This window comes from Lepidochelys kempii, chromosome 26 (assembly GCF_965140265.1).
Source record: "Lepidochelys kempii isolate rLepKem1 chromosome 26, rLepKem1.hap2, whole genome shotgun sequence".
NCBI classification, from domain to species: domain Eukaryota; kingdom Metazoa; phylum Chordata; order Testudines; family Cheloniidae; genus Lepidochelys; species Lepidochelys kempii.
In genome coordinates, this window is record NC_133281.1 from 11,707,579 (window position 1) to 11,734,239 (window position 26,661).

The window sequence follows — 26,661 nt, forward strand, 5'->3', positions numbered from 1 at the left end:
GGTGTGGGAGAGGTGGTGACATCAGCGTGTGTCGTCGTTACATCACGTGCACCCCGTGACATCAGCGACTCTGTCGCTGTGACACAACCGGGGTAACCATGGTGCTGCGGCACACGCCTCCATGTGATGTCATCGATGTCGCTGTGACACAACCGGGGTAACCACGGTGCTGCGGCGCACGTGCCTGTGTGATGTCATCGATGTCGCTGTGACACAACCGGGGTAACCACGGTGCTGCGGCGCACGTGCCTGTGTGATGTCATCGATGTCGCTGTGACACAACCGGGGTAACAACGGTGCTGCGGCGCACGCCTCCATGTGATGTCATTGATGTCGCTGTGACATAGAGGTGTAACCATGGTGCTGCGGCACATGCATGCAGAGGGCCCCAGACAAATTGGAGGATTGGGCCAAAAGAAATCTGATGAGGTTCAATAAGGATAAGTGCAGGGTCCTGCACTTAGGACGGAAGAACCCAATGCACAGCTACAGACTAGGGGCCGAATGGCTCGGCAGCAGTTCTGCGGAAAAGGACCTAGGGGTGACAGTGGACGAGAAGCTGGATAGGAGTCAGCAGTGTGCCCTTGTTGCCAAGAAGGCCAATGGCATTTTGGGATGTATAAGTAGGGGCATCGCCAGCAGATCGAGGGACGTGATCGTTCCCCTCTATTCGACATTGCTGAGGCCTCATCTGGAGTACTGTGTCCAGTTTTGGGCCCCACACTACAAGAAGGATGTGGAAAAAGTGGAAGGAGTCCAGCGGAGGGCAACAAAAGTGATTAGGGGACTGGAACACATGACTTATGAGGAGAGGCTGAGGGAACTGGGATTGTTTCGTCTGAGGAAGAGAAGAATGAGGGGGGATTTGATAGCTGCTTTCAACTACTTGAAAGGGGGTTCCAAAGAGGATGGCTCTAGGCTGTTCTCAGTGGTAGCAGATGACAGCACAAGGAGTAATGGTCTCAAGTTGCAGTGGGGGAGGTTTAGGTTGGATATTAGGAAAAACTTTTTCACTAGGAGGGTGGTGAAGCACTGGAATGCGTTACCTAGGGAGGTGGTGGAATCTCCTTCCTTAGAAGTTTTTAAGGTCAGGCTTGACAAAGCCCTGGCTGGGATGATTTAGTTGGGGATTGGTCCTGCTTTGAGCAGGGGGTTGGACTAGATGGCCTCCTGAGGTCCCTTCCAACCCTGATATTCTAGGATTCTACGTGCCTATGTGATGTCATCGATGTCGCTGTGACATAGAGGTTTAACCGTGGTGTGGCGGCACATGTGCCTATGTGATGTCATCGATGTCGCTGTGACATAGGAGTGTAACCATTGTGCTGCGGCCCATGCACTTATGTGATGTCAACAGTGCCATGGTGACACAGAAGTGTAACCGTGGTGCTGTGATACCACTTGTGTGATGTCATCAGTGTCACTATGACACTGGTGTAGCCATGGTGCTGCGACACACATACCTTTGTGACACTGTGCTGCGTCATCTCTGCAGTCACTGTGACACCGCAATATAAGGATGCCACAGCGCATGTGGCTGCGTTTGGTAGACCAAGTGATGCCGTGAAGTCACTGTAGTATGACATCAGTGTCACATCACAGTGTTGGCCTCTTGATGTGATGATGTAAAAGTGCACATGACCAGGTTGTGGGTCCTTTATTGTCTTCATGGCGTCATTGTATTGTGATGTCATATTATTTGGCATAGTGATGTGATGATGCCTTGAAGACACAGAATTTGCATCTTTATGGTAACTTCGCAAAATCTCTGTGCATCATTACTACATTGTAAACATCAAAACACTTTGCCATTGGGAAATCACAAATCTTTGTATCATGATGTGGCATCACCATGAAATGCCACTATCAGGTCAACCTGTGCTGTAATGTGACATCCTCCAACCATCAGAGGCTGTGACTACCCAAGGGTTTTGGGGGCAGGAGGGTTGGCAAAACTTGCTCATTTTTTGTTAAAAGTGATGCAGATCTGTGATAGTTTTAGTGCGGATAGACCACCTGTGGTCAGTTTGAGCATTGTGGTGTCTAACTAACCCTGATCTGAGCACCTGCCAAATGATAGGGTTTTAAAAACACTGGGACCCTTGTCTACATTAGTGTCTTTACTGTTGTTAACACCAGCACGCCAGTGTTAGCAACAGTGGGAATTTTTTTTTGCCAGAAATGCCTAGGGTAGCCATTGAGTTACCGTGATATTATGACACAACATTCTGCACGACAACTTCTTCAATATTTGGTGATGTGATGGTGCAGAGGTTGTTAGAGAACAATATTTTTGCATCATGTTCATGTAATTAATTCATTGTGGCAAAGCGAAAGGAACTTCATCCTGAAGAATGCTGGATTAGGATAGTGTGTGCTGTGACTCATCTGATGTACCAACCACCCTTCTGTATTAGAGGCTGGATGCAAGCTGCTTCACTATTATGCTACATAGGGACAGCCCTGGGGCTTCTGGCATATTGACAGTGCAGCAAAATTTGGACTCACTTAATCTAGAAAGGTCTAAAAGCTGTAAATGATTTGGATCAATCTATTCAGCCTAGCTTGTAAATTAACTTTTTATTTTATTCAAGCCCTGTGTGATTAAGGAAGGAAAGACCCCTAGCAAACAACTGCATTCAGACACACTGCTTATATAATACTTCTATACTCTTCATCTGCATCTTTTAAATATAAATCAAGGAACAAAGACCAACCCAAATAATCCCACTAAAGAGTCTTTCAAATGCTATGACATTTTTTTCTCCAGTATTTTCTGAACTCTTATTATCTCTGTGTATCAGCTACATGCTTTTTTTGTTTTTACATGTAAATAACAAAACATAGAGATTCCTCTGAATCTGTAACGTTATGGGATTACTGTACATAGCCAAGTTTGTACATGTTTGGTAGCTGTTCTTCAAAGTTCCATAACGTCTCATTCAGTCCTGGGTGAATCTGTCATACATTAAAATCCTTCCTCACCACTCATCTCTTTGTGAGTCAACAATATTACCGCACAAATAAAAACAAACATCCAACTTATTTCTTCGTCTGGTTCCCAGTGTCAACTTGGTCTTGCTTAGATCAGAAGCTCATTGGGGCAGGAAATGGCTTTACTTTTGTGTCTCATCTTCTGTCGTGCACATTGCTGGCACTGAACGAACAAATAACACTTATGACAAGGTCCACATCCTGTGAAATAAATTGACATCATCCTTTGCTCGATCATAAGGTAGCTCTGAGCACAAATAGGTCTCATTGCATAGTGTTTCCCACCTACAAAACATTGGCAGATTTCAGTTTTCTTACAAAGTTCGCTGGGCTATTGCTAATGGTCTCAGTAAGGACTTGTTCTCTGACCTAGTCATTTTGGTTATATCTAGACTTGGAACAATGAGATTTTTTTTGGTAAATGTTGATTTCACTGTACATTGAAGTCAATGCAAAAATATTTTCATTGATGATCAGAATGTACAGATAAGCAAAGAAAGAAAAGAACTATTTGAGAACTTACTAGAGTTTGACTTAAGGGTATTTATTTTGTGTGTTTTGACATGTGACGTTGACAATTTGTGTTTAACAGTTATAAAGCTTTAACTTTTAATCTCAACATCTACTGTCATTAAATCATTTTGGTCCTCCCCTCTCCCCCCCACATAATTTCCTGCAACGGTGAAAAATTTAAATAGATAAAAAAAGCTTACAACGAACCATTGATATTACCAGTCAAAATTATAAATAAATACAAATCTAAGTCTCCTAGCCTAGTTTTTCATTTTGTATAGTAAAAGCCATTAGATCTTTTGGTCCTCTCATTCTTTTGCCAAAGTCCTAGCACACATCATTCAAGTCCTAGCCTTATACATTCTACTCCCGGGATGTCCAGTATGTTCCAAAGGTCACTTTCTGCTGCATTGATTGTAGACCAAGGTCTTACCCTCTCTGCAGCTTACCCCTGTGCTCTCAGAGCAACAGCATGACAGTCTGCCACCAGCAGATCAAACGGAACTTCTTTATTATGACACCTCTAAAATTTAGAGGCTAGACACTGGTCAGAATTCCAGGAAGACTTGAAAGCATCAGATCTGACCTTTTCCCATCCCCCCAGACACAGAGCCCACATGAGACATTCTTACCTGAAGATGTGAGTACAACTTACATCCTATGTTGCTTTTCCTCTGAAGGAAGCGTCAGCAGTATTGTCAGGTAACATTGTGGTGGTGTGGGTGGAGGCAGGGATGGGGTTTATAAATCTGTGGTATAGAACATTGACTTTTTTGTCTGCGCCTCCCAGCATGCTGGGAACTCCAGCTGTAATGCCCACAGATATCTATAATCAACTGTGGAAAATAGTCGATCATCCCGTATCTTCACCTTCAGGGCTCTGCACAACTGTTCCCTCATCTCAGTGACTTTTTTTATCTTGTTTTACCACTCTCATATTCCCCTTCTCTTTCAGGTCATCCCCCTGTTCACTCCTACACATGGAACTAACTCACACTCTCTTAATGACCACTAAGGATGTACCCTTACATTTCTATGTGCCTTTCCTCCTCCCAATTCAGTTTGCCATTGACCACTTCCTGCAAGCCACATGCGGAACTCTCATTCTCAGCCCCATGACCGGCAAGAACAAGGCATTCACACTTGAAGGAAGGCTACCATCCGGGCAGGAGGCCAGCTGTCCTACAGAGAGCCAGTGCATAGCTCACTGTGCAGCAGTGGGGAGTAAGCAGCTTTTGGCCATGAGCCTGGAGCAAACCGTTACACGTTGAAAGCTGCTGGGGGATTTTTATGTCCATGCAGAGGAGAAGGGAGATTTTATATATATTCAAAGGACACATCAAAAAGACCCCTGATAACAAGCTGTATAGAAGTCAGTGTTTCTGCCTTAGAAGAGCTGAGACAACCCTACCAGAATTTGACCCCTGGGCCCAGATCATCAAAGATATTCAGATACCGGCATTGCAGTCCCATTTAGATGCCTTTATCCTTTTGAGGCTCTGGGCCCTGGTGCTTAAAGTAGTATCCAGATTGCTAGCAAGGGGTCAAGACCCTGATCCTTGCAGCCTTAACTCTGAGTTGACTCGTGGGGCCTGATTTGCCTCTAACACTTGTGTAACTCCTTGATGTCAATTATTCCTGATTTACACCCGGAAGAGGGAGGCTCTTTGTCTTTAGCAGACCTACGTCTGAGTTAGGGCTGACAGATGAGATCCCTACATAGTAAGAATATCATAGTAATGCCATTCTGATCAGGGTTTTAAGTTCAGACCTTGTCTACACACAAAAGTTATACCATTTTCATTAGACGGGGATAAGTAATACAGTACAACCCTCCTCGTGTGGATGCATGTATACCAGTATTAAAGTGTTTATGCTGGTATAGCTTTTTCCCATATGGGACAGAGGGACAGGAATAAGCTGTACTGGTATAAGGCACCTTTATGTTGATGTAACTATGTAACTCTGGGTATAATTGGTAAAACTCACACATCTCTAATCAAAATAATTATATCAGTATAAAAACTGTGTGTAGACCAGGCCTCAGGGTGGGTACAACAGTATTATGGCTATATAGGCTTCTTTGTTTTCAGTTTAAACTGATTGTTACTGAAAAAATCTTGGGTTTCACAAAAAGTATTATTCATTTTTTTTCCCGATTTTCACCCTACTTTTGTATCATTCAAATATATAGAAAATAACTTGTTCTGTTAGGAAAATACGTATGTTGCATGAATTACATCGTATTACGAGAATACAGTAGTCTGTGTGTCTATGCAAAGCTGCCTGTGGAAGCGAGGCTAGAGGATACACACAATAAACAAACAGGCACGCACGCAAGCCCTGAAGTGCCTGCACATCTGAACGTACTGACGACCCTGACGCCCACCCCGGACACATTTCAAGCCGTTAACAGGGAACGGTTTAAAGATCTGACCCGCTAAAATGGGAAGAAAACGAAAATCTGTATCAGATTCAGAACACAAGGAAAGTTTTAAAAAAACAAAACCAGGAGAAAAGGATGGAGTTGAGTGTACGCGCTGCAAGTGATGTGGCCCAATTCTTAAATGTAAATATTTATTGGCTAATAGTACTAGGTCTACAACTGTAAACTGATTATTCAAATGAAAAGTTTTATTTGGGGATTAGAGCTATCTTGTTTTCTTAAACTCAGAGGAGAAATTGTGTTCTGAGTTCTGTTTTAGTTCTGCAGAAAACCACACTAAATTCCATTCATCAAAACATTCATCCACTGAATACTTTTCCCCTCTCCTTCCGGCCACCAAAATAAACCCTGATATTTACCCAGAAAAATTATTAATAGATTTTTCTACTGATTTTCACCTCTTTTCGTTGTTGTAGTAATAAACACCGATAAATTCCTGGGAAAAATTAAAATAAAAACCAAAAATGAAGGGCCCTATTGATATAGTAAGTGTCTTTAAACTTTACTTTCTCCTGGACTGAAGAGACTTAAAATAGCGTATAGACTGAACATGATGCTGTGTGTGTGTGTGTGTGAGAGAGAGAGACACACACACAGAGAGAGAGCATTGTCTCTCCAGAGCTTTTTTTGAAAGAGTGCCCACCTATCACCTCCAGCTAAAGAAACACTAGGATCAATCAGCCACCACTATTTTAACCAATGTGACTGAGATTTTCAGAGCTGCCTAAGAAGTTTGCACACCCAGTTCTCAAGGAAATGTACTGGAATAGGGCATCCAGATCCCTGACATGGCTTCAAAAACACCACCCCACCTTCAGCGCTGCTCTTAGGGTTAGATGGCATGGTGACAAACATGCTGATGGCTGCTCCATACTAGTGCCCCACTTCACACAGTCCGAGTCTCTCAGCTTGGAATGTGGCTATGTATGCATGAGGCTGACTGCGTCTTTGAGCAGGGGGTTGGACTAGATGACCTCCTGAGGTCCCTTCCAACCCTGATATTCTATGATTCTGTGATCTGTGGGGCCCCTTGAAGATTTAATCCTGCATTCTTTTCAATTCTTTGATTAAGAGAAGCTGTGATGAACAACACAGGTAAGGACGCTCTTTGAAATATAATTTTTAATGCTTTATTATACTCAAATGATTTGAAACACACAGCATGGTCTAGCAGATGGGGCATTAGACTGAGACTGGAGAGACTTAGATTCTGTTCCTAGCTCTGCCCTGATCTGTCATGTGATTTTGGGCAAGTCACTTCCCCTCTCTCTGCCTCTGTGTCCCACCTTTTGTCTGCTTTTTCTGTTGAGCTGCTCAGGGCAGGGGGTGTCTCACTATGTGTTTGTACAGCTCCTAGGACGCTGGGGCATTGAGCCCCATTGGGGCCTCTAGGTGCAATTGTAATACAAATTATCATAATATGAGCATCAAGGGAGTGAAGCAGGAGATCCAGTTTGACTGAGTTCTTGACTTCTCTGATGTTTCAGGCTCCCTGGAGGATGGACCCGAACTCAGTGAGGACTAAAGTCCCAGCTTTCTTATCGGACTTGGGAAAAGCTACGCTCAGGGGAATAAGGAAATGTCCCCGGTGCGGCACTTACAACGGCACCCGAGGGCTGAGCTGCAAGAACAAAACCTGCGGGACGATCTTCCGCTACGGCGCTCGGAAGCAGCCCGGCGTCGACGCCGTGAAGATCATCACGGGCTCGGATCTGCAGATCTACTCGGTACGGCAGAGAGACAGGGGGCCAGACTACCGGTGCTTTGTGGAGCTGGGGGTTTCAGAGACAACCATCCAGACTGTGGATGGAACCATCATCACGCAGCTCAGCTCTGGGCGCTGCTACGTCCCATCGTGTTTGAAGGCAGCCACTCAAGGCGTGGTGGAAAACCAGTGCCAGCACATCAAGCTGGCTGTGAACTGTCAGACCGAGGCCACCCCTTTGACCTTGAAAAGCTCCATCTTAAACTCCATGCAGGCCTCCCCTGAAACGAAGCAAACCATCTGGCAGCTGGCAACGGAGCCCACTGGCCCCCTGGTGCAAAGGATTACCAAGAACATCCTGGTAGTGAAGTGCAAGGCTAGTCAGAAGCACAGCTTGGGGTATCTCCACGCCTCCTTTGCTCAGAAGATGAGCAGTAAGAATGTGCCAGAGCACAGATTTCTCTGCTCATGCCAGACTCTTAAATCCAGCAAGGCCAGCTCTGCCAAGGAAGAGGCCGCACAGAGATGCATTCACTTCTTCGCCTGCATCTCTGCCTTTGCCAGTGATGAGACCCTGGCGCAGGAGTTCTCGGACTTCCTGAGTTACGATTCCAGCGGTAAGCGGGGCTAGGGCAGGCGTGGGCCTGCAGGGAGGTTTAGAATGATGAAGCGAGCGAAAAAAGATGGGGGTGAGTGGGAATGAGAGAGCCCAGGGTTTGGTGAGCAATATTCCAACTGATGGGTAGTGTCTGCATGAGGATGGATTGCCTGAAAGCTGCTGTCCATTCCCCCATCTGACGACTGCTAAACCATGCCTGCCACAGAGCATTTCTGTCTCCGTCTCAGAAAACAAATGTGGCCTGCAGCAGATCAGAACCATAGGGGGCTATCGCCCCCTTCCCACCTCCCCCACCCCGGGCTTGATTACCCACCTCATCCCCATGTAACTTACTTTAGAAGAGGAAGCAGAAACTTCATGTGGATGGTCTGGGTGGGAGTACTGAGGCAGAGGCAGTAACACAGTGGATCATTGCTGGGCTGCCTTATGTGGAAGAAAATCAAGAACCCAGGAGTGGGAGGCAGACAGGAGTTTCTCTTGGGGTAGCTAAACTAGGAGGGAGCATCTCTCCATTCAGGGGTGAGGGGTACACAAGACTAATGGGTTTTAAAGGGTTTTTTTGGGTAGGGAGGTGGATTTGGGTCTTTAAGTGGTGTATGTTAAGAGATGACTGTCTAATCAACCCTGCTTAAATACAGCTTTGAAAGAATCTATTCTCGCGGCCTCTGAAAGCTCCTTACTCGCCTGGTTTAGAGTGGATAAGTTCTTTATTTTGCAGGGAAGGATGCCTGGTTTGTGAGAAGTTAAAAAATTTCACTAGGGTAGGAATATAGACCTACATTGGGCCTGGATGAACGACAGTTTTAACCTGCGTTTGGATGTCAGCACAAGTGATAAGCCCAAAGTATGTGGCCAGAAGAAGAGATGATGAGAAAGGATTGTTTGTGTTTAATCGGTAGTGACCCCTGAAATATCAGGGTTATCTTCTTTAAGGTTTGGGTTGAGATAATAAAAATAAAGACAACACGCTTAATTGTACAGAAAACCTTGATGAGGTTCATCTTGTCTTCAGTGGAGGGAGAAGGACAAAATTCAGCCCTAAACTGCCTCTTGTGGGTTTAGCTGGTGCAGTAACCAGCAATAATGTCATTTGTCTATTATAGTGTATAAAAGGCAAGGTTTTAGGGGTTTCTTTGTCAGAGCTATTCTTTCCCCTTCTGGAGTCATGCCATGACGTGAATATATCTCCCAAGGTATACTGCTGTGAGTATTTGGCCAATGCTTCTAACTGGACATAGAGTAAAAGGGGGTATATGTTTGTATTTGTATTTTGGATGTAATCTACATCAAGTGGCCTTTGGACTAATAAAAGAACACTTGTGTGGAAGCTGAGTAAACTAATTAGGGAAATTATTTCCAACATCTAGCAAAACCAAATTGGCTATGTGAACATTAAGGGCTTGATTTTGCTAGCTATTTAGGGACCTAAAGATAGACCTAGGGAGTTAGGCACCAAGGTGCTCTTGAAAATTCCAGTCGACACCAAGCATAAATACCTTTACTGAATTTAGGTTCCTAAATACCTTTAAAAATTTTGGCCCTACGGGACTAATTCTGATTTATGCCAGTGTAATTAAGATCAGGCATTGGCGCTACACCAGTGTAAATTATTATTCGTATTGGGGAGCAGGGGAGAGCCCCAGTAACGGATCAAGGTCGCATTCTGCTAGGTGCTGTGAAATTGGTGTATGATCAGAACCAGGCTCTAAGTAGCCAAACTATATTAACACGCATTAATGCTGCTGCTGACTTGCTGTGTGACCCGAGGCAAGTCACTTAACCCATCAGTGCCTCACTTTCCCCATCTATAAAATAGAACTGATAATACCTAATAACTTTGGGGGCTTAACTGATTAGTGAAGTGCTTTGAGATCTTTGGGTGAGAAGTGGTAAAGAAGTGCAAGGTATTATGGTTATTGTTCAGCTGTTACCATGTCCGTTTCCACCACCACTTTGCCAAGGTGTACATACTGGGCCAGGTTAATCTCTCATGTAACACCATTTAACCTGGTGGCTCTACCCCATGAGAGAAATTGGCCTATTGAGTTCTTTACCTCTTAAATTACAAAGCAATCCTTTCAGCCAAATGTTTTGGAAATCAGCTAACCCTGGTACAAGCATGTACCGTTCCTACTGAATGTCAGAGTTGTCCGTTTGCATTGGGAATGAATTAATCTTGCCTTGAATACGGGAGCTGTTGTGCCAGCCGTACAGAGGTGTGTTGTGGTTTGATATTAGTTAGGATCGCTAATATTGAAGCAAAAGCTGCTGCACACAGAAGCAATGGAGACCCAAGCTTACACTGACATCTTATCCATGTCTGTATTCCTTTTGATTTTCCCGTTTGTTTTTCTAATTCTTACAGTTGTGTACACATGGGAAAGAAGCTCTTTTCTCACTCACTCTTTTTTTCGCACCTGTAACTCAATGTAGCTAAACTCTGGGTATGTGGCTTATTGACAGTCCGAGATCCTTACTTGTGTGGTGAGGAAGGAACAGGCCCCTTATTAACATGGAGAGGGAGAAATGGTTAGAAATGAACAAAGCTGGGGACGTTTGAAGTACAGACTAAGTTTAGATCTTGCACTTTCAGGTGAGGAACCTCACACACGGGTAGCCCCACTGAGTTTAGTTGGATTGTGCACGTCTGTCAATTTAAGCATGCACATACATGTCTGCAGGATCGGGGCCAGGATGTTGCCTTAACCTTGCGCTTAGTTATAATTGATTCGTTATAAAGACTCAACGGTTGTTTTTTCCAGGTCTCAAAGGGATCATAGTGCCCCAGTTAGTTTGCCATCCTGAATCCACCGTGCAGGCTGGCGAGCCCACTGCTTCCAAGCCAAAAAAGAGGAAAAAAGATGAAGCACCTGGTAAGGGACCATTTCAGTTCTTTAATAGGGGTTTCAGTGGGTGTTGGATCAGGTCATGGTTGATTTGGAGGAACATTTGAATCTTCTAACCAGCCTATGATTTTTTAACAGGATTCAATGAAACTAGATGTTTCCTCTGTCTTGTCTCTGAGTGCACGTGAGGTGCTGGTTGTTAGAGGTGGAAAGCACCTCGTCCATTCCATCCCTGTGCAGGGATGGAGCCCCTGGGTATCTCAGTTGTTAAACTTGACTATCAGAAGCGACTATTCTAGCTCTGCAGGTTACAAAGAATATGTTGCTAAAGCTTGGAAACTAAAGCTTTTTTAAATTGAACCTAAGGTACCCAAGGAAATAGCCCACTCCTGGCTCAAGATCCGGCCAACTGCAATCTGAGGAAAAGCGGATTGAAAAAGCCAGCTGTTGCATCTTCACTAAAAAGGCAAGGTAAGTTTCACTTCTGCGGTCTCTTTCGCTCAGCCATAAGAGCAGCAGAAATACAAAAATACCTAGTGAGTGGGGAAAAATGCTGCAAACCAAGGGCCATGAAAGAAACATTATGGGTCTGATTCTCCTCTCACCTACGCTGATGTAACTCCATTGGAATAACTCCAGGTTTGCAATGGAGTGAGATGAAAATCAGACCCTATATTCCCAATGGCCTGTGATGGGATGTTAGATGGGGTGGGATCTGAGTTACTACAGAGAATTCTTTCCTGGGTATCTGGCTGGTGAATCTTGCTCATATGCTCAGGGTTTAGCTGATTGCCATATTTGGAGTCAGGAAGGAATTTTCCTCCAGGGCAGATTGGAAGAGGCCTTGGAGGTTTTTCGCTTTCCTCTGTAGCATGGGGCACGGGTCACTTGCTGGAGGATTCTCTGCTCCTTGAAGTCTTTAAACCACGATTTGAGGACTTCAATAGCTCAGACACAGGTGAGAGGTTTATTGCAGGAGTGGGTGGGTGAGATTCTGTGGCCTGCATTGTGCAGGAGGTCGGACTAGATGATCATAATGGTCCCTTCTGACCTTAGTATCTATGAATCTATTGCAACTGATGGTTCTGTGCTGCTCTTCTGTAATTCCTCCTGCATATTGGCAAAATTATACACCTGAATACCAGTGTCTGTCTGAAAGATGGTGCTGACTCACTCTCTTGTGTAACTGCTAGGGTTTGTTCCTTCTCATTCCGAGTTTAAAAAAAAAAAGCGTTTGTAGAGAGGATAGCGTTGTGTTAATATAAAATAAAAAATTGTTTAAGATGAAACTGAACAGTTTGGCCAAACAGGAATAGAAAACTGACTTGAGCTTTTATTCTGGCCTTTGTCACTGTCTTTGTGTCGTCTCCCAGCTGCATGTTTGCGTGAGAATCAGAATCAGTGATTCACTGTCAGAATCAGTGAACAGATGCATTTTACAACCACCAGGTGGCAAATATTTGTGCAAAAAGACAAGCCAGGTTCTGTCTCCTGTTCTTCTAAAGCCCAGGGCCCTGATTTTCTTCCCCTTTACTCCTGAGTAACACCGGTATAACTGCATCAAATCCAGCAGAGCTATACCAGTGTAATTTAAGTAAGGGAGAGCCAGCACTGTCGTTCTGGCTGGGGACACAACAAGCGCAAATGCCACTAACTCAAATAACTCCTGGCTTTCTTTGAGGTATTTATACATGTATATTTTGGAACTGTTTCATTGTAGGCTCGCTTATTTCTCTATATATTTAGGATTATTTCTGTTTACCGTGATAGATACTTAGGGATTTAAAGCTCAATCCAATTCCCATGGAAACCTGAGAGAGCCTTTCCATTGACATTAATGGTATTTGGATCAGGGTCTTATAAAATAAACTTTTTTTTTTTTCCTATTTACTCATTTTCCTTATTCACCTGAAACTCATGATTGCCAGTGGTTTGTCAGATTTTTCTTAGCACTCTTCTCTCATTACTTTTTCTAGGAAAGAGCTAAAGACTGAACAAATCAGTTTTCCTTTTCTCTGCTTCAAAGCAGTTACTGCAATCTCTGACTCCCTCTTCTATCTCATCAACTCTCAGCTGAAAATATCTTTCTCCTTGTCTGTGCATCTTACTTTTTCTTATTCTGGGGCCTGATCCTGCTACAGTCCAATGGGATTACGAGCAGTAGTAAGAGGAGTTTGTCCATTTTTAACCCGATCGGCTACTTAGAATTCAGGGCCCTGGGAATGTTCCAGTTGGAAATAGACATTGATGAAGTCTTCTGTTTTCTCTGATGCAATCATGTTTATTCACAAGGAATGAACAAAGCCCTGCTCCTGTGAATGCAAGAGGAACCAAGACCAAAAGGAGCAGTTTCTTAGCTTCTTGTCCTCAAGCCTGTTGGGCCAACAGTAGACCCAAAAACACTCTCTCTAGCTTTTTCTAGGGTCACGCTGTTCATACAGGCTCCTAGTTGGTTATCCTGCTTTTTGCCTCTGCCTTTGTCCGTTCTCAGTTCTCTCATCTCGCCCCCCCCCCCCGCCCCCGAAACAATACTCAGCCAAAATAGGAGTCATTGGACAGGTTCACACACACTTTTTGTCTTAGGTGGAGGCTTATGCTTACAGTTATGTTGAGTGAAGTGTGAGTTTGCACCTATCAATCTCAATGGGGTTTTTAACTCATCCTGTAACAAGGTTTCTCTCAGCTCATAACAGCTGCTTACCCTTTACTGAAAGTACTTTCAACTCTGGATTGGCTATAGCGATTTGTTTAATAGCACACAGTGACACTACGCAGCCATTTAGGACATTTAGAAGCAAAAAGCACCATAGCCATTTGACATTTTAGGGAGGATTTAGTTAAGCAAAATGTAACTATGTCCCCAATCCTGCAAATACTTACTTGATTGCCTAACTTTATGCCCTGTGTATAGTTCCGCAGACTTCAATACAATTTCTCACAGCATGTAAAATGAACCACACCTGCAAGTCTGTGCCGGTTTGAGTTCTGACTCTCATTTTGGGATATAGTTTATATGAAAGTTCATACGCAATATGAAAGGCCTGATTTTCCTGTGGAGCTGAGCACCTGCAGCTTCCACTGAATTGAGGGAGCTCAACACTTCTGAAAATAAGGTGTAAAGTTGCAGGGATGTGTGTGTGTAAGTTACACAAACACTTGGCAGTACATGCCAACTGTCGGGCCCCAATGAGTTTTAATTGTAGAGCTGAGTGAATAATGGCTTTTTAGGTTGGGAGCTGCCCCAAAAAATCTGAAGAAGAAATCTGGTTCGATTGGAAACAAAGTGAATTTTTTCATCAAATTGACCCAAAATGTTTTGAGTCATCCAAAACCAATGCTTTTTGAGTTCTTTGTTTTGATTTGGGCGTTTTTCACCTTTTTAAAAAAGTTTGTTTGTTTTTTAAAGCTGACAACATTTTGATTGTAAATTCGGGCTTGAAATGAACCTGTTGAAACAGAATGTTTCAACTCTTTTGAATTTCCTTCCCCAGCCAAGGCTATTCATCAAATTCAGAAACAGTTTTAGACCCTGAAAAATGCATTTTTCAGCAAAAAAACAATTAGTCAGAAACCATTCACTCAACTGTAGTTATAAACCCCTGAAAATGAGATGTGTAATGGAAACAATGTCTTCTTCATCACAGCAGAAACATTGCTGTTCATTGCTCTCCTATACTGTGCACCCCGTATTTCTGCTTTGCATTTAGTGAAGGGCACCAAGTTCTGGAAACTGTCTGATAAATGTAATGCTGAATATACTTTGATATATATGTATGCACACAGAGAGCTTCTGGTGTGAATCCAGCATGTATCTGGCCTTTTGCTGCTTATTGTTTCCTTTGGGAACACCATTGGGGAAGTGAAGAATGCTTATCCTCTCTGTTTAAAGAGAGCATTTGTATTTGATGAAGGGTTTCCTTTTCTTTTAGCCTGTAATCAGCTGCTGGATGAGTCACAGGTGACCTTGTCCTTCCAAGAATGGCTGGCCAGTGTCACCGAACGCATCCATCAAACCATGCATTACCAATTTGATGGTAAGTATTGTATGGGAGCCACCTCGTGAGAGCCTAGAATCTTGTCTTGTTGCTAGTTAAGCAGCATAAGTTGTGATCAGCTTGAACTATCTGCTGGGTCAAAGAGAGAAGAGCATGTGGCTTGGGGTGGGGCAAGCATTTAATTCGATTTTCTTCAGTCTTGATTCTCTTTGTAAACCAGTGGTTCTCAAACTTTCCAGATTACTGTCTCCCTTTCGGGAGTCTGATTGGTTTTGCGTACCCCAAGTTCCACCTCGCTTTAAAACTACTTGCGTACAAAATCAGACACAAATATACAAAAGTGTCACAGCACAGTCACTGAAAAATTGCTGACTTTCTCCTTTTTACCATATAATTATAAATCAGCTGGAATATAAATATTGTACTTACATTTCAGTGTGATACTTGAGTCTGTTTTTCACTTGTGAGCCTTGTCTGAAGCCCAAACCCCACTGCTCGAGGCTGAAGCATGTAACGTAGCTTCGCGGGGGTCCCTGTGACATGAAGCCCTGGGCAACTGCCCTGCTTGCCACCCCCTAATGCCAGCCCTGCACTTGCGATTCCCCTAAACCCATCCTGTGATACCCCCCCCTCCCCGGGGAGTCACAATCCCCCAGGTTGAGAAACACTGATCTAAATGAGCTGAGTACCCCTTGGAAAACCTCTGTGTACCCCTAGTTGAGAACCACTGCTGTAAACATCAAACATGGTCTGAGTCGTTGCACGAGGCTTTGTGCTGGCTTTTTGCACTGGGATGAGTTTTGCCCTTAAGGCTAGATTGTGCCTTTAGGCAAAGGATGGTGCATTAGCTGCAGTGCTTCAGGATGCATTGTGCCATGGAGAATCCTCCCCTGCTCCCCTCTTGTTCTGGGAGGTGTGTCTGGAATAAAGAAAGCTGCTGTTGCAGTCCTTACAAGGGTGCATTTAGCTGTTCCTCTGGCACCTGGCGCCGGGTAGAGCTGAGCCAAAGCTCCACACAGGCCTAGCACTTCTCTGTCCTCGCCCCACCCATGTGCTCACAGGGATATGCTCTGCACCTAACCTGGACCCAAAATCTGGGTAGGCCTGGGCAGGGCAGTGGGGTGCTCCGCTGTGGAAGCCCTCGGGACAATCTAACCATTCATGATTTGGGATCTTAAACATTGTGACCTTTGGCAACCAAAGATTTTCCAGCACTCGGGAGATTCAGGTGCGGGGAACGCCAACCTTATCGCTGAGTTTCTTGCTGAAAAGTCTGGGTGGGGCTGAGTGAATGATCTGCCTTGGCGCAGGTTTTGTGAGACGATCCACTGGCTGAATAACTTCCTCCGGCTCTCAGACGTTCTAGGCTTTTTAAAACAAAAATCCCTTCCTGGCACCTCATGTGTAGGGTATACGTCTCCACTGTTGCCGTATTCTGGGGATGTACCCTGGCTAGTCAGGGTCTGCGACAGCAAATGTTAATGAGAACTAGGTCACTTCAGTCTAGTGCATTTCATTCAGAGCGGTCTCAAAGTCCTTTACAACCGTTTGCTGTTCACACTTGGTACATGGGTTCATAAAATGGTGTTAGAAGCATGCTACGGGTGTGGGTGGAAGGTGCTATGGATGGGTACAAAAGTCCATCAGTAGAAGGTATTGTAGTTGGTTATAAGCAACTTTTTGGACTCTACAGCTATTGATTAACTGTTTATTACACCTATTAATCATTTATGAACTCTTTATAAACCATTTGTAAAGGGAATCTTATTGTAAAGTGGGACCCATTTACTGACCGGTCCTGACCCTGCCTAGCTTGTGAGATCTGACAAGACCTTAAAGGGAAAACAAAACTGATTACCTCTTGTGCTAGTGAAACCAAATCCTTGTAGAAGCACTTAAGAATATTTATTAATATCATGTCCCATACCACCTGCTTCCAGTCAAACTGCTCCTTTTTTCTCTCCTCTAAAACCTTCTTGGTTTATTGTGCAGGCAAACCAGAGCCACTGGTGTTCCATATACCTCAGTCTTTCTTCGATGCCCTGCAGCAGAGGATTTCCATAGGAAGCACAAAGAAACGGCTGCCTAATTCCACTACAGGTACAAGATCTTATGATCTCATAAGCGCAGAGCTTTGGAAATCTGAACACTGGGTAATCTCTGGTGGTTTCCGTGCAAAAATCGGTCTAGTTTAGTGTTTTTGGGCCATGCATTGGGAGTGCGAGGTATAAAAAGTTATGGGTGAGGTTGGGAGTACGCTGTTGGCCGGGCTGCAATGCATGGTGCTTCCTCCAGGTTACAAAGAAAATGAAAGGACCACTGGATATCTCTGGGGATTGGTGGTGGGATATGGAGCCTAGATCACCTGTCTCAGGTCAGCAGTGAGCAAAAGTCACTCGTGGCTACCTGATGTCTGTAAAATTAGTTGACTGTCCAGTTCCCAATGAATAAGTGTCCACCCACCTCACGAAAATCCATCATGCCTCTGGGCACTAAGTGACATCTCTGCAGCCAGCCCCAGCAGAAAGGCTAAAGACTGAATGGGCCACAGAGACAGATGCCACCTCCCCTCCTCCTGGTAGAGGTGCTCACTGCAGCTCAAGAGTGGAGCTGGGCAGCATGCGGGAGGCTTTGCGCTACCCATGCTGTCCCTGTACTTTGAATAGAGGAGGCCAGACTGCAGGGCCAGGCAATTCCTCACATCAACTTGACGCTCACTTTAAAAATCGTGTATTCACCTTTTTTTTTTTTTTTTTTTTAAGTATCAACCTGACTTCAAACCTCCAAAGCCAGGAGGTGAAAGGTTACAACACAAACTCACTGTGACCCTGTAATAAGGCTCGTGGAATGGTTACAGTTACATGGTTATAACTTTTCCAGACATAAGGCCAGTGGTGGCTTTCCAATCCAGTCCACTTGGTCAGTGCCTAGTGGTGGTCAGTCCTCAGATTGGGACGGCTCTCCAGCCACTCTGAGCTGCTATGTCAATGCGTATTTACGATTCTTAAGGCTGTGGATTATTGATGTGACAGATGGTAACAGTCTCCTCTAGCAACATGCATTAGTGTAATTAATACTCCATATATTCCAGGGACTATTCTCTGCATTCATACTAACAATCCTTAGGCCCAGTGGGAGGAATTCACTCATAATCAAAGGGCTTAAATCTCTCTTGAGGTGTTGTGCTGGCCCTCTGCTGAGAGGTGAATTTCACACCATGTTCATTCATCCGGAGCAGTAACAGCTGTCTAAATATTGTTTTCCTGCTCTTTTAGTTTAAAAATGCTTAATCGGAGGCAATAGCCTGTAGTGTGTCATCTATATGTGAATCTTCGCTCGCCTTCAGCCTTGATTAGAAGAGAATAGTAAATCAGGTGACAAGGGGAAAGACTTTACGATTCACGGGGTTTTTGAAAATCATTCTGGCTGACATAGCAGTGTAACTTACCTGTTACCTGGAACTGTCTGACAAGTGACTTGCTCAAAGTCTCAGTGGTGCTTCAGCCAATTTGAAGCCATGACCTTCCTACCTCTAAGGCCTTGTATATGTGGGGAAAGCTTTTTCGATATGATCTAAGGTGTGAATGTAAAGCTATACAACCTCCCAGGTGGACACGCTCTTCTGATGTGTGAGCAGCTTTTTCTGGTTTAGCTTGTGTGGTTTGGGAAAAGCTAAACCAAAAAAGCTCTTACGCTGGAATAAGAGTGTCCTCAGAGAGGGTACACCGGTGTAAATGGTAGGTCTTGTCTACATGGGCAAGATTTTTAAGTCACTTCCTCCGACCTCTAGCCACCCACAATGTTTAGTGGAGGGAGTGCAGTCGAATGGCAGGGCACTGGGTCTGAAAAGCAAGCTCTAGTCACAGCTCTGCTGCATGAACGTGGGGCAGGTTGCTTGGCCTCTCCGTGGATCAGTTTATCACACCCAAGTTACAGGTAATAACACTGACCTAATTCTCAAGCGTGGTTTGAGGCTTGCTTTCATGTCTAACTACTTGGAGATGTTAAAGAGGAATAGTTCAAGGGCAAACCCCTCTTCGTAAATATTTACCACGCTGCTTGTCAGTTCTTTCCTCAACAGGAGACTAGTTTCGGGGAGGTCACAGATGCCTCAAAACAATGTTGTCTTGGTTTCCTAGACACGGAGCGTATTGCATCTACATTCTCCTTCAGTATCCCTGTAGGCCAGGCTATATAGCTTGTGTTTCTGACCTCAGAGGTGCGGTTCCGTCACAGAAAACAGTAGGAGGAACAATACGTGGAAGCATTTAGTCACAGCAGAAAGATGGCCTAGCATGGTGCTGTTGCAAATATTCAAGTGCCCAGACTTGTTACAGTTCAGCAGCTCCTCCCTCATATTTTATCTTTGTGGCTTCAGGGGTATTTTTTGTTCCAAGTTTACCAACATCTTGTAAGAAATATGTTTATTTGCCCCTCTTTGGAACCATAGCCTCGGGGCACCCGTTTGAGGTACAGCCAGTCAGCGTTACTATCCCTGTTTTACGGGGGAGTGACATGAGGCATAGGGAAGTTAAGTGATTTGCTAGGGCCACACACGGAGTTAGTAGCAGAGCCAGGGACAGAACCCAGCAGCCTTGACTAGAGCGGATGGAAAAATGAAATGTTGTGTGTGAAAATCTGTTTGTTTTTTTTTAACAAACACCCGCCCGCCCCAAAATTGTGGTTAACTAAACCCAAATTAAACAAATTCTCATTTAAAATGCCTTTCAGTGGAAGAAATCCAGTGTCGTCGTCATCCAACTAGTTTGGTTTCAACTAAATTGCGTTTTTCGACTCTGCTGGTCGTGTCCCATGCAGTGGCCTCCCTCCTCTTGTTACTAGATTAGTTTGCCATCAGATATAGAACAGCGGTGGCCCTACGGTTTCAGCATCTGTAATATGGTCTTCCTGTTCACAGCTTTTGTCCGGAAAGATGCACTGCCCTTGGGTACCTTCTCCAAATACACCTGGCACATTACCAACATCCTGCAGGTCAAGCAAATATTTGACACTCCTGAGGTAAGGCGTGTTTGTTCTCCTGATTCCTCTCTAAAGACCGAGCGTGAAGCCCAGTCGGTTAGGTCAGCAGGCTGGGGAGGAAAGAGGGCAGAGCTAGACATGGCTCCTGCAAACACACGCATGAGTTCATGGGGGCTGCTCACCTGGGTAAAGTCAGATCTGTGCAACCAAGTTTTATCAGCATGACTTTGTTATTTAGAAGCATGTATGTAGACTCGGCTTATACCAGCAATTGTCTTTTTGCTGGTATAGCTTGTGTCATTCGGGGATGGGAGGTGACTTAAGTATACCTACAAAAGAACTGCATCTCCACTAGGAGGCGCTGCTGGTTTAGTTATACTGGCAAAGCCTGTATAGCGTAGACTAGCCCGTAGAGTTTGCAGAATTGGGGCCCTCGATTGCTTCGCAACGGAGTGATTCTGAGCTGGAAAGTCTGCAATCGATTCTAGCAGTGGAAAGCATTAATTGGCAGAGTTCCTTCGGTGGGAACATTTGAGCAGGGATCAGGTGAGCATATTCCAGCCTCAGCTAGAGGGACTAACTGATTACCACAGCTGGGATCAGGCAGGAATACCTCCTACAGCTTCGAAGCAAGGGCTTTGGTGGTGGGTTCTCTCTTCTGGAGCACTGGGCAGGGACTGTAAGCTCAGATGGGCTTACCCCCCACGCTCCAGGTCTGTAGAGGTGGTTGGCAGGCACCTGTGAAGCTGAGACTGCACACCCCAGCTCTGCCAAGAGCCTGCAGGCTAAGGGTCAGTTCCAAATACAGCTTGGTGGTGGTTGACGGCCCCTAAAGCTCTCTTCTGATCATCTGTGCCTGGCTTCTGTTGCAAGATGCCCTTGGAAATCACACGCAGCTTCATCCAGAACCGGGATGGGACCTACGAGCTGTTTAAGTGCCCCAAGGTTGAGGTGGAGAGCATCGCGGAGACGTACGGTCGCCTGGAGAAGCAGCCGATTATCCGGCCTTTGGAACTCAAAACCTTCCTCAAAGTTGGTAAGTTTATAACAGAGGGAAGAAGAGTGAAATCAACCCAAGCAGCTGTTACCTCCTGACCAGTTCCTACCACTCTTGTTTGAGAAAAGAGAGAACTGTCATCCAGTGGTCTGAGCATGGTGGGGGACAGACGGGACACCCTGGATTCATTTGTGTGTGAGGAGTCCTTAGTTCTGGCCATACTGGGTCAGACCAATGGTCCATCTGGCTCAGTATCCTGTCTTCCAACAGTGGCCGAGGCCAGATGCTTCAGAGGAAGTGAACAGAAGGGGGTAATTTCCCAGCTCTGCCACCGACTCTGTGGGTGAAATTCACATCCGTGCAGAGGGTCGGTACAAGATCTATGCACCACTTATTTCCACGAGCGTACAGGCCTCATGCTGATAAATGGCACCCTGCCTGAATCTGAGCAAGTCGCCTCACCTCTCTGTGGCCCCAGACAGGGCTAGTGATGCTTCGTCCGCCTTTGTAAATGTGTTGGATGAAATCAAGTGCCAGATACGGTCAGCTCCATGACTCATGTCATCGTCCTGTTAAAGACTTCTGAGAAAACCCTTTCCTTGCAAAATGGGGCTGGTTTTACATCCTGGGAGTACCGAGAGGCCCCACTGTGTTTGATGCTGTATAATCGTGCCCTGAGACAGGTCCCACCCAAAGTCTTACAAGCTAACAGACAAGACAATGGATGGAAGAAAGCAAGTGTTATTCTAACGAAGGGGCGGGGCATGGAGCCTCAGGGGACACGATTGAATTCTGTGGCAGAAATGGCCGGGAATTCTGGTTTAAGCCAGCGTTTGTGGGATTTATTTTTTAAGCAGTTGTCATTATGGCACAATTAATGCCACTTGGGCAGCCTGGGTGTGCCCACAGATTGGGTACTTGGCCATCTAAAGGACCAGCTATGCCCACAGCTACTCATCCTTAATTTTCAGCCTAGTTTTAACCAGCCCTGTATGTGAGGTCATTTTTTTACCTCCGTCTAATATATTGTTAGAGCGATATAGCTGACATGCTACCGCCTCTTGCTTCTTTTTCCCCAGGCAACACATCACCTGATCAGAAGGAACCGACACCTTTCACTATTGAGTGGATCCCGGATATTTTACCCCAGTCCAAAATTGGTGAGCTGAGGATTAAGTTTGAATATGGCCATCACAGGAATGGACATACCACTGAATACCAGGAGCAACGCCCTTCACTAGAACAGACCCTGGAGCTAACCCCTCTAACCACCATCACCTTTCCTTGACCTAACACACAGCCCCTCTCCAGCTAAGTTTGCACAGCCCTGCTCCGTGGCCTCTCTGCCCGGGGCACTATTAGCATTGAACTTGTACGGGGTTCCGTACTGAACTGCTCTGTAAATCTGATGTTTTCTGATTTCTAAATAGCCGCGGGACCTACACTAGACGAAAGGCACCTCACCTGCTCTCTAAATAGCATATTTTGATGCTGCTTTACATGTAGTCTTCACTCAAACTGTACTGTATTCTGAACACACCTCTGCATTCCCATTCACCAGGATGCATTGAAATCCTTGGGGTGTAGTTCCTTTCTGTCACTTCCCCCTTGAAAACAGACTTATCCACAGCTCACAGCTGGGAGAAGACAGTCTATTACGAAGGGAGTTAGATCCTTGTGTTACTACATGAACCATCATGGCAGTGTCTGATTTTATGCCATACTTTAAAATATTTTTTTTAAATAAAGCACACTGGAAAACGGTGCTGCTTTTTGATTTCAACCTCTTTTGGCGGGAGGAAGGCAATTTGAAAAGGAGAAAAGGCCCTGTACTAGGTTCCTTCTCCGGACTTACAATACTATTAGCCCATCATGCCAGTGATGGGCGGGTGAACTGAGCTACAGAAGGGTTCCGAAGACTTGCTTCAGAGAGCAGCAGCCGCACAAACCAATGCACTGCCCTCCTGCTGCTTTTTCTTCTCCTGCCAGTTTTAGGCCCTAATCCAAAGGCTGTTGCTGGCTGGGTCTTTCCACAGCCCTCAGTGGGCTTTGGCGCGGGCCCCCTCCTCCAAGCCCTCCGAATGTGTTTCCTATTCAACAGCAGCTCGGTTGTGTGCAAAACACTCAAGCATGCCAACCAAGAGTGGTAGGATCAAAATCAAATTCAAACAGGAAGTATTCAAGGGCTGTAGGAGGTTTAGGTTCGCTTCCCTCTTCTGCTAGATTTGAAACCTCAGCACTCGAAGGAATGGCCTCAGTGCTGGGCTAAGAGCCAATCTGATGGGAGAACTGCCTTAATCCTTTCTGTTGAATTTGTTCCACTTTCACTGCATATTAACTGGGCCAACATACCCTGCTGAAGCCCCCAATGGGGTGAGGGGTTAGGGTGCTTAGTTAACATGTAGGAGATCCTTGTTCAAATCCCCACTCTACCTGCTCAGAGGGTCTCTAGCTGATGAGGTAATAGCCCTGGACAAGGGCCATTTTACAGGGCCTCTTGTTCCTTTTAATTAAAGATTAATTGCAGGTGGATGCAAAACCCCCTGCACTCATTCTTTGTCCACCATGATCAGGATACGCACAGGTTGTGGCAAACCCCAGGGCACTCTCTGCCCAGCTCCCAGGGAGAGTCACAGGTGGGCAATTCCTGTCCCAATCCCCTCCTTGTCCCAAGACGACAATGGACTCTTGAGAAAGAGCGGGGAGGGGGGGTTCAGACAAGGATGGCCCACCTCAAAGGACAGTCACCAAGGAAGCAGGAAATCCCTGCTGAACAGGCAGCTGGGGCATTTGAACCAGGATCTCCTCCAACCCAGGTAAGTATCCTAACCACTAGACTAGAGGGAGAGGGTGGGTATTGTGTTGGCCCAAATCACATTTAATTAATGTGAAACAGACTGAGCAGGGTAACCTCCCTCTTACCTGTTGAAGCTAACAGAAAGGTTAGGGCATACAAACAATGGGACAGGTTTGAACCCACCTCTCCCACACCCTAGGCACATAGCTTAACCACTGGACTGCAGAGGGAGCTGCTGGCCTAACTCCCCTTTAATGAAAGTGGAACAGCTTCCACAGGCAAGAGCCCAAAGTTCAGGGCACACGCACCACAGCTGCATTCAACACCTGCCCCAAGCCCTACAGAGCACAGGTAGAGGGCAGATTTGAAGCTGCAGCTCCCAGAACCCAAGCACGTGGCCTATAGTGGGAGGACTGGTTTTGCGGTCACCCAAACAAAAGTTAATGTGGAACAGCTTCCACAGGCAAAAACAAGGGAGCTCCCCATCCCTATGCATCAGGCACCATGCAATATTCAGGGATTCCCCCGTTCACAGTCCTTCATGGGAAGTAGAGGGCAGATTTGAACCCACCAGGCCTGGTACCTAGGTGAGCAGCCTATCGCCTGCATTATACAGGGAGAGAGAGGTTTTTGTCAGCCCCAATAAGACTGCATTAGTATAACAGTTTCAGCAGTGTAGGAACCCCAGACTGGTACTGTAAGGTAAGTGTCCATGATCCAGTGGAGCGATCGGGCTTGGTTCATGAAGCCCGCCAAAGCACTCTGTTTTCTTCCTGTGCTTTCTCCACATCTTCAAATGCTTCTGGGCACATTTGCCTTTTCTTCAAGCTGGCTCTTTTTTATCTTCTGGGACAACATTGTTGTTCACGGAATCACCACGTGCCATCCATTTCAGTCGATTTGTCAACACGTTCATACATTTGTGGACTTTAACGCCACGGTTCCATGGTTCCCTCTTAGAGCATGGCTGATCACTGGAGCACCACAGAGGCTGCCTTCCACAAGGAGTCTTCAAACCCACTGTCTTGCCTCACACGGCCTCGATCACACATGAAATTCACTGCACAATGCTTGCCTCCCATCTGGAGGTGGTCATTGTCCAATTCATTTGGATTCCTCCATTTCATCAACCGTGCTTTGCAGGAGATTGTGTCATCATAGATGACACAGGTCCAGTGTTGGCCCAGAGAGTGGACCATAGCCTGAAAATATTTCATCACCGTGTACGCTGTATTAACATGAGTTGCTGGTGCAGTAGCCAATATTTATAAAATAGCAGACAGAAAACTTCTCAAATCATAATGGCAAATATGTCGATGTAATACGTGGAGCAAAGAGGCTCCTACTGTCATGGGATTACAGACTTGTTTTAACTGAAGGCATAAAAAGGACAGGCAAATGTGACCTGGGGCTAAACAGGTCCCAAACTTTCCAAAACGCTACTATTTTAGGTACCTAGTTGCATTATCAATTATATTTAAAAGCTTTCTGCCACTTTTGGTCAAAATTAGCCTGTGTTGCTTCCAGTTATGGCCCTTTGTGTGATTTTATGACTTTTTCAGGTTGGATGCCCGATAACCTTTGAACATTATGTGATGGGGGAAACTGCACCACTTCCAGCATCTCCATCCACCCTAGTGATGACCACCAGCTATGCACCTAATGTGAGACCAGAATGACATTTTTCTAGCTGATGGGTTACCCTAACTCATTAATAAGACTCCTTTTTAAAATCTGGCTGTAGGCTAAAAGGTTAATGCTGGGTGCTTGAGAAGGGGGAATTGCCTCTTTGCATTTGCCCAAACGCTGTCCTCCTTGCCATGTAAACAAGTCTAATTCCTGCATTTGTCACAAATCAGACTCTTTCAGAGCAACTCCTCTGGCTTTAGACCTTGTTCTGGATCCAGTTAAGTCCAACAAAGCTGTTTCTGGCTTCTAAAGAAGCAGGCTCTGCAAGGAATAAGGGAAGCAGTTGTGTACTTAGCACTGGTTGGAGCTGGGTTTCCCCCAGGTCATTTTGCATTAGGGCACCATGGGAAAAGCTGGGCTCCTGGCCTTCAACTTAAGAGGTGGAGGAAAACTACAGCCTTCAGGATTAAGTACGTAGGACTCCTATCTTGCAAAGGGTGTCCTTTAGGAGCAGGATTGGGCTAACTTTTCAACTTTAAGGAGTACTTGTGGCACCTTAGAGACTAACCAATTTGAGCATAAGCTTTCGTGAGCTACAGCTCACTTCAACGGATGCATACTGTGGAAAGTGTAGAAGATCTTTTTATATACACACAAAGCATGAAAAAATACCTCCTCCCACCCCACTCTCCTGGTAATAGCTTATCTAAAGTGATCACTCTCCTTACAATGTGTATGATAATCAAGGTGGGCCATTTCCAGCACAAATCCAGGGTTTAACAAGAACGTCTGGGGGGGGGGCGGTAGGAAAAAGCAAGGGGAAATAGGTTACCTTGCATAATGACTTAGCCTTGAATAGAGACTGGGAGTGGCTAAGTTAATTGTATCAAATTTGCAAATGAATTCCAATTCAACAGTTTCTCGCTGGAGTCTGGATTTGAAGTTTTTTTGTTGTAATATAGCAACTTTCATGTCTGTAATTGCGTGACCAGAGAGATTGAAGTGTTCTCCAACTGGTTTATGAATGTTATAATTCTTGACATCTGATTTGTGTCCATTTATTCTTTTACGTAGAGACTGTCCAGTTTGACCAATGTACATGGCAGAGGGACATTGCTGGCACATGATGTCATATATCAG

At 45.2% G+C, this 26,661-nt stretch overlaps 1 protein-coding gene across 3 annotated transcripts in view; it reads left to right on the forward strand.

The window, feature by feature from the left end:
• The window catches only part of C26H2orf42 (chromosome 26 C2orf42 homolog), a 29,477-nt gene extending 3,360 nt beyond the window's left edge, over positions 1-26,117 (forward strand). The window contains exons 1-9 of one of the 3 annotated variants that reach the window (XM_073325169.1): positions 1,114-7,048; positions 7,441-8,275; positions 11,040-11,150; positions 11,490-11,594; positions 15,053-15,157; positions 17,111-17,218; positions 20,037-20,137; positions 20,972-21,134; positions 22,175-26,117. In XM_073325169.1, coding sequence (XP_073181270.1) covers positions 7,453-8,275; positions 11,040-11,150; positions 11,490-11,594; positions 15,053-15,157; positions 17,111-17,218; positions 20,037-20,137; positions 20,972-21,134; positions 22,175-22,383 — 1,725 coding nt within the window. In that variant the 5' untranslated portion in view covers positions 1,114-7,048; positions 7,441-7,452 and the 3' untranslated portion in view covers positions 22,384-26,117. Of the gene's footprint in view, positions 1-1,113; positions 7,049-7,440; positions 8,276-11,039; positions 11,151-11,489; positions 11,595-15,052; positions 15,158-17,110; positions 17,219-20,036; positions 20,138-20,971; positions 21,135-22,174 lie in introns of those variants that run through there. The other 2 variants (XM_073325168.1, XM_073325167.1) reach the window with 2 other exon arrangements.
• The last annotated feature ends 544 nt before the right edge of the window (positions 26,118-26,661 follow it).